The sequence below is a fragment of the Antrostomus carolinensis genome, unplaced genomic scaffold (assembly GCF_000700745.2).
Source record: "Antrostomus carolinensis isolate BGI_N321 unplaced genomic scaffold, ASM70074v2 scaffold13870, whole genome shotgun sequence".
Taxonomy (NCBI): Eukaryota; Metazoa; Chordata; class Aves; order Caprimulgiformes; family Caprimulgidae; genus Antrostomus; species Antrostomus carolinensis.
Window position 1 is genome coordinate 72,923 of NW_010286540.1, and position 7,003 is coordinate 79,925.

Genomic DNA, 7,003 nt, shown 5'->3' on the forward strand with positions numbered 1-7,003 from the left:
CTGAAAAGCCAGAAGTGGTTCCTTCTGCCATTGTACTGATACTGTTGCTTGTTCATGAAAACTTTTTTTCTTAATAAGCCATGAAGGTTTGTGGAGTTTGTATTTGAAGATATCTAATGAGAAGAAATAAAACCTAGAAGAGAGAAGGAGTTGCAAAAGCAGTCCTTAGTGCCATTTGTCTATGAGTGATGGTTCTGTAGTTGCATCTAAAATGTATTTCCCACCCCCATTCAATTAACAAGTCAGTGTTTTAATGGACAGAAGCAAACAGCTGCAAAAATCCATCCCCCAGAGAGAGAAATTCCAGTGCCTGAGAGCCATCTGCAAAGCCTAGAGGTACCGTTCTTCATTAGGAAGGAAGGGGAAATGTTCTCATGGGAGCATCCTACTCCTGTAAGGAGCTGCCTCCAGAGGATTTTTGAGTGGGGCTGGAAAGAGAATGAGTCTAAGCCCAAACTACCAGCTCAGTTTTGCAAAGCAATAATGCTCTAACCTTCATCCAGTGAAACCTGTGTTTAGTGTTATATACATAAAAAGTAAAATTAAGAAAGTGGCTTGTGCTTCTTCCCAATACTTCCTTGCCTTTTTTATCATGGTTAACACTTAGGAAATAGCTAAACATTCCCTCACAGGCTTATTTAATTTCAGAGCTACTGAATTCCCTTTTCTTGGTCATGTCCTTCTTTTATTTCAGTTTCTAGATGAAATTTATTCCTTGGTAACCTAAAATACAGTTTTCAGTGATACAGGATGTGACAGTGAGATGTAGAAAGGATATGTCCTGTCCTGTGTACAGGAGAGCTCTCAGCCTTTTCAGACAAGTCTTTCTTCAGGCATGGCTCTAGGAACTATAAATAGGAAGATGTTTTTTACCAAATAACTTGAATTTATAAATGCCATCCATCTTGCAAAGGTCCTGGTATATAAGTAGATGCATCAACAGAAGATGGATGTGTCCAGCCAGGAGTGCCCAGGACCATGTGTGGTTTTCACAGAGCTCTGAGACCACTTCTAATTAGAGACTGATTCAACAGAAGGTGTTCACAAATAACAGCAGCAAACAGAGAAGTACTGGAATTTCTTGCACACACAAAAGAGGTACTGTGCGGTGTGGGAGAGGTCTAAGCAGTGAGGCTGCTGGTGATGACCAGGCTGCAGTTTCTTTGTAGGGTTTGTGACATCTGGCCTCAGCTTTCTCCAGCCCTTTTTTTACTGAATGGGTGCAGGTGTCTGGCTAGAGCCCCACTTCAGTTCAAAGTCATCTGTGAAAGCCAGATGTTTGCCTTCGTAAACACCATTGAACCTTGTCCCTCCAGCTCATGATCCAGGGAACGCATCTCACTCTGTAAGGGTGGAATATGAGAGTTAATGAAGCTATTGCAACTTCTTTGTCAGAAACAGTGCCGATCAAATGTGTTTCTATCAACAGCTGCCTTTTTCAATTATGCAGAGAAAACATGATAGGGATAGTGTGCACTGACTGTGGTATAGGCTTGTAATGATCTGAGAGGCTGCAGTGGCTTTCAAACTGAGAAGAAGTACAAGGGAGAGATGCTGAAGCAGGACAAGTAGTGTGAGTGCTACAGCAGAGTCCATTACAGAGACATAATAGCAACGCTTGAGCAAATGAACCTTTTCAAGGGTACCACATAGTTCCTGCCACAGGTCGGACTGTGTTCTGCGATGTCAGAATATGCATTAGGCCCAGGAGCAAAGAATTGTTTTATCTAACCGTATCTCGGCCATTTGTTTGAAGCTTTTTCAACCTCCTGCTGTAGAAATACTGAACTGCTGATGAGAAAAAGCACCTGATGTGATAACCCTGTTCCAGCAGACACCTGCTGCTACCAGGGGGATCTACCAATACATGGGAAAAAAAATGTGTTTATTTTCCCAGCCAGGGCAGTTTTTCACATGTATATGAAACTGCCTCATGAATATCTTTCTCAGATGTCATGGGAAAATATCTTGTGAAGAGCTTTCTGTACAAATTGAAGAAATGTGCAAGTATCTGGGACAAGTGGGACTTAATAGTGACAGTATAACATTAGTGCATTACAAAGGACACTTCCTAAAATAGGTTTTAGACCTTTTCCATCTTCTTTGTTTCTGTAGGGTATTTTTGTGTTGTATATATATAAGCCTGGGCCACAGACAGAGCATTCTCTATTCTATTAGAAAATAGAAAATTGGCATAAACTAGAATTTTCCTGATGTCTTTTTACAATAGCACCGTTAGGAATTATGTAGGATCTGACAGATGGTTCAAAATTGCCTCCCTTTCAATGGAAGAGGGAGCACAGCTCATTCTTCTAGGTCAGCTCCAGAAGTGTTCAGTTTCTCAAAAGATTTTGCAGTTTCCTTGATTCAGCAGTCTATCAGTATCCCACTAAAAGCGGGGGCTCTGTCCCCAGGGCCAAGGCACATCCTGTAGATCAGACTGTAAGATGCCTACCCATGATCAAAGTAGGTGCTTTGCATCCTGCAGCTGAATTGAAACACGGAGCTGCAGGCTCTTCCTGGTTTTCCACTTTAGTCAAGTTTACATTTTTAAACTGTGGACTATAGTACCAAAACCTAGCTCTCCTACGTTGAATTTTAGAGAGGGAGGTGTTGTGACCAGTGCAGAGATTGAGAAAACGTGTGGACAAATGAAACTATCAAATGTCACTACCTTGTATCGCATTAAAATAACGCCTGTGTTCAAATGGTAAATGATCTCAAAAATCTGTTGTCAGGTAGTGCTGCTCAGTGACAGGTTTCAGAATGCTTTCTAAAGGAGAGCAGAACCAGTTTTGCACATAAAGAAATTGATCTTCAGAGAAGTGAAATGATTTATCTGAAATCACCCCAGTTGGTCAGTGGTAGATCTGAGGGCAGAGTCTCTTCATCTGAAAATTTTTCCTTTTCTAAAGACTGACCTCAGCAAACACAGAAATCTTAATCATGGAACAGCTTCACCAAGGCTGAAATTTATCTGCTAGAGTTGACTCCAGGAAATCCCTTGCCAAACTTCAAACAGTGATTGACCAATGGCTCTCAACATGCCCTTACTTCTAATATGTGGGTTAGGGGATTCCTCACTTCTGACAAAGCTTATGGATTTTTTTGTGTATTAATCTTCAAACAAGTTGTCTAGCTCTTGTGTTACTCTTTATGGTGGTGAACTTCAGCTCTATCACAGAGGTTGTGTCTATAAAACAAAAGCTAACAGCCTGATGCTTCACTTATATGCATGGGGTACTTGACTTCACATCCTATGTCTGTCTCACAGTCAGCTGGTCCAAGTGTGTTTGACAGTGTGCTAGTTATTTGGGTGGCTCTGGTTCCACAAGGTCCTCTGTCCATTGAGGGATGAAGTGCAATGTGACTGCATGCTAATAGATAAATTTAAAATGTAAACATGAAGACTAGGAACTGTAAATTTGCTATGAGGTAGGTTTTGTGGTAGCTAATAAATGACTTAATGTTTTGCTTTAATCTCTCTGTGCAGGACACCAGCCATGATTGGATGCTCGTTTGTGGTGGACCGAGAGTATTTTGGTGAGATTGGATTGCTTGATCCTGGTATGGAAGTCTATGGGGGAGAAAATATTGAATTAGGCATGAGGGTGAGTAACAAGAAACTTTGTGCCATGTCTATTTGCAAAGAAAGATGGGGAGCCTGTGGCCCAACAGAATTGCTGTCTCACTGGTAGGGCGTTATGCTGAAGTAGTTGATATTATAACACTGTCTGGAACTGGCAGGCCAAGTAAATGAGTGTTCCTGGCCTTACTGTCCTTGAGAGAACTGTTAGAGTCAGAAATATGGTTTATTGGTTCATTCTGTCAGTGTCTGAAGCCAATGAGACAGATTTTCCCCTTTCCCAATAGCTCTGCTTGTGCAATCAGCTACACTAAGTCTTCAGGTGCTCGTTGCACGTAGATGATGTTGTATGCTTGTGGCCTAGCAGATGCAGCACCAACAGAAAACTAAGGCTAGGCTGTTAGAAGTCAGTTGTAATGTTCTACCTACCACACATGATGAATGCTGTGGTATTTTAAAACTTTAAGGGTCCTCTTTATACAAAAAGAATTATAGGGTATGGGTATCTGATCCTGTTGGATAGATCAGTGGGATAAAGTGGGGACAGCATCAGTCCACCCTGTGCTTTGGACCTATAGGAGGTTTGATACTTGTGATCCTGTGCCCTTGTTTTCATGGTGGTGCCTGCCATCAAGTCCTTCTGAAGTCCAAGGAACATGTCTTTGCTTAGCACTTGAAAATTAGGCCACTTAATGTTGTATTAATACAGTTTCCTCATTATAAAGCTGCCTGTTTAATTATTTTCCCCTTACTCTTTATTCCCTGCTTCACAGTAACACGTCCCTGGTGCATGTAATGAGCTCATTAAAGCATATATTCTGCTCATAGTGAAACACTGAGCATCAAATTAGTCCATTCTTTATCTGACTCTTTTTTTCTAAAATGGCTACAAACTCCTTCACACCAGTGGGCTGAGGAAGAAGGTCATTGCAGCAAGAGTTTATTTTCACATATGGGTGCGTATTTATTATTCCAGCATCACAAGAGGGATAGGTTTTGTAATGGGACTGTATGAATACACTGCTTATACTTTAAGGTTCAGAATTCACATAGGGGACAGAAAAACTGCTACCACAAATCATCCAATTTTCCTTAAGAGGGTCAGGCTATTACCAGGATTGTGTGAGCTTTCCTTTATCATCGTGCAGGGCTTTGAGCTGTTTGAAACTTTTTCCACATGGCTGCTCCCAGAATAGATTGAACGCTCTGGCAAAACTCTGGCATAGCTGATGAATAAGCCTCCTAAGAAATCTGAAAGCTGTCCCTCTTCCTTAGACAAGAAGAACTTGCTGAGTACGATTAGGGCTCCCGGTAAACAGAGGCAAAGGTTTTAATAGGATTATAAAATGGTACTTGCTTGAAGAGACAAGGATTTGAAGTGAGCAAGGACTGGTTTTCAGGGGTAGGGAACCTGTTAAAGTCTGCAGGAACCTAGATCTAGAAACCAGCTCTTATTCTTTGGTGGCTTTTTGTTTGGTTGGTTGGTTGGTTTTTTGTTTGGGTTTTTTTTTTCCCTATGAAGAATAATTAACCCTACTGTTTGAAAAAGGCTTTATGAAAGTACAGGAGTATGAGTGAGTTCATTCTGAAATAAACTGTATCTCCATAGTATGGATCTGTTACTCTGTGATTTCAGCCTGGATCTAGCACGGTAAGTAATATACAGTGTCTGCCTCCTAATTTACAAGTCCTACGCTTGATTCCCTCCTGTGCATCTTTCAAAGCTGTCAGAAACTAGCAGCGTGAAAATGCACAGGAACCTTCTCCCTTCCCTCTAGGATATTTATAAAATCATGGTGAATTTACAAAGGATTTTTTTTTTTTTTTAAAGTCTGGAATCTCAAAGTAAGTTGCAAAAAATCATTCCTTTCCCAAGGCCTGATACACCGACACACATGGGGTAATTTGGCATATTCCCCTGCACCCGCACAGAGGGATGCTGTTGCCCATGTGTGACTCTGCTTGTGTGGAGCAATGAAAGACAGAAAAGGGAAGGAATAAATGAATGAATGAGTAAAGAACAAGAAATAATATAATAAAAAATAATAAAATGGTGGGGAAGTGGTGGCACGTGTTTGGCTGAAAAAAGTCCCTATTTAAAATAGCTGTAACAATAATCCTTTAAACTTTTTTGCAAACTATTAGCATGTTACTGCTAAAAGAAAAGGGATTAGGCTTGGAGTGTCTGAATTAGATTACATTGCATCTAATGAACCCTCACTTAAATTGTTTTAATAAAGTGATATGGGGAAAGTCAGTGAAACTAATGAGCTGATTTGGGAGGTTACTGTTTCATAACCCAGCTAATTCCCTTTAAATCTATGGTTTATTAGAAGATCATCATCTTGGGTATTCCACTATTGGCTTTTCCCTTTTCTAAATTCCATAGATACGAATATTTAAATAATTAACTTAAGTGATTTTCTGTATTGAGTAAGCAATGCATGAACTGACTGGGGCTACCACATCTGTTGAAATATTTAGGGTTCTGCAGCTCTTTTTTAATTCATATTATTTTTTGTGTAAGCTACATATTGGTTAGAGCTGTGACATTGTCCTAATGAGGTAGCTTTGCAGTGAAGCCAACGTTGTTTGCCAAGCTAGGGAGATTCTGGTTTGGTTAAGAAAAATCACCAGCTGTTGTGGGAAATAAAAGGGAGATGGACATGATTGCAGCTTGTGATAGTAAGGAAATAGATGGATACTTATATAATGTCATCTTGTACTATATTTTTCAAAAATGGCAGTTTCACCACAAGATGGATAAATACAGGACTGAATTCTTTTATGGCCAAATGGTGCTACTCTCTTAGTGTTCACCAACAAGCTACTGAAGCTGATGGGAATTGTCTGAGTGGACCTAAAAGCTGATTTTGGCCAGGAATTTACAAAGTCAAGTCATGTCTGACTCCCATGAGGATGAGGTGCCCTTCACAAGCATGGGCAACTTGGCTTGTTAGCTGTATTCAGGCAAGCACCACACCGCTGCTCTGCCTCCTTGTATCCACGTAGATAGCCCCGTTTTCATTTCAGCTGTGGTTCAGCTGTTCTTTTCCCAACCTGGAGGCAGAGATAAAGAAAAACAACAGTACTTTCTCCTGCAACAAAGCTGTGGATGTGTCTGTGCCTGAAGAAGACACCCTAAACTCAGGGTGCATCACATTCATCTTTGCTGCTCCTGGTCATCAGATGGTCTGTCTGACCTGTAGTACAGACAGATGTCCCAATAGTAAGAGAAATTCAAGGAATGCTTTAATGTAGAAGATGATAGAGATCCCTTTAAGTGGCGATCCCAAGTTATGACCCTGTAAGAGACTGCATGGTTTCCAAGCATCATGCAAGTTCCCGTCCTAGTGGGAGCTACAGACACATTTAATTATTTAGAAAGGGATCATATAAACATTAAAAGCCTAGTTT

General features: G+C 40.7%; 1 protein-coding gene across 1 annotated transcript in view; it reads left to right on the forward strand.

The window, feature by feature from the left end:
• LOC104529900 (polypeptide N-acetylgalactosaminyltransferase 9) overlaps positions 1-3,611 on the forward strand; it is a gene marked incomplete at both ends in the record, with an annotated part of 76,527 nt that extends 72,916 nt beyond the window's left edge. Inside the window, one exon of the mRNA XM_010174374.1 lies at positions 3,494-3,611. Coding sequence (XP_010172676.1) covers positions 3,494-3,611 — 118 coding nt within the window. The remainder of the gene's footprint in view (positions 1-3,493) is intronic.
• Positions 3,612-7,003: the final 3,392 nt, after the last annotated feature.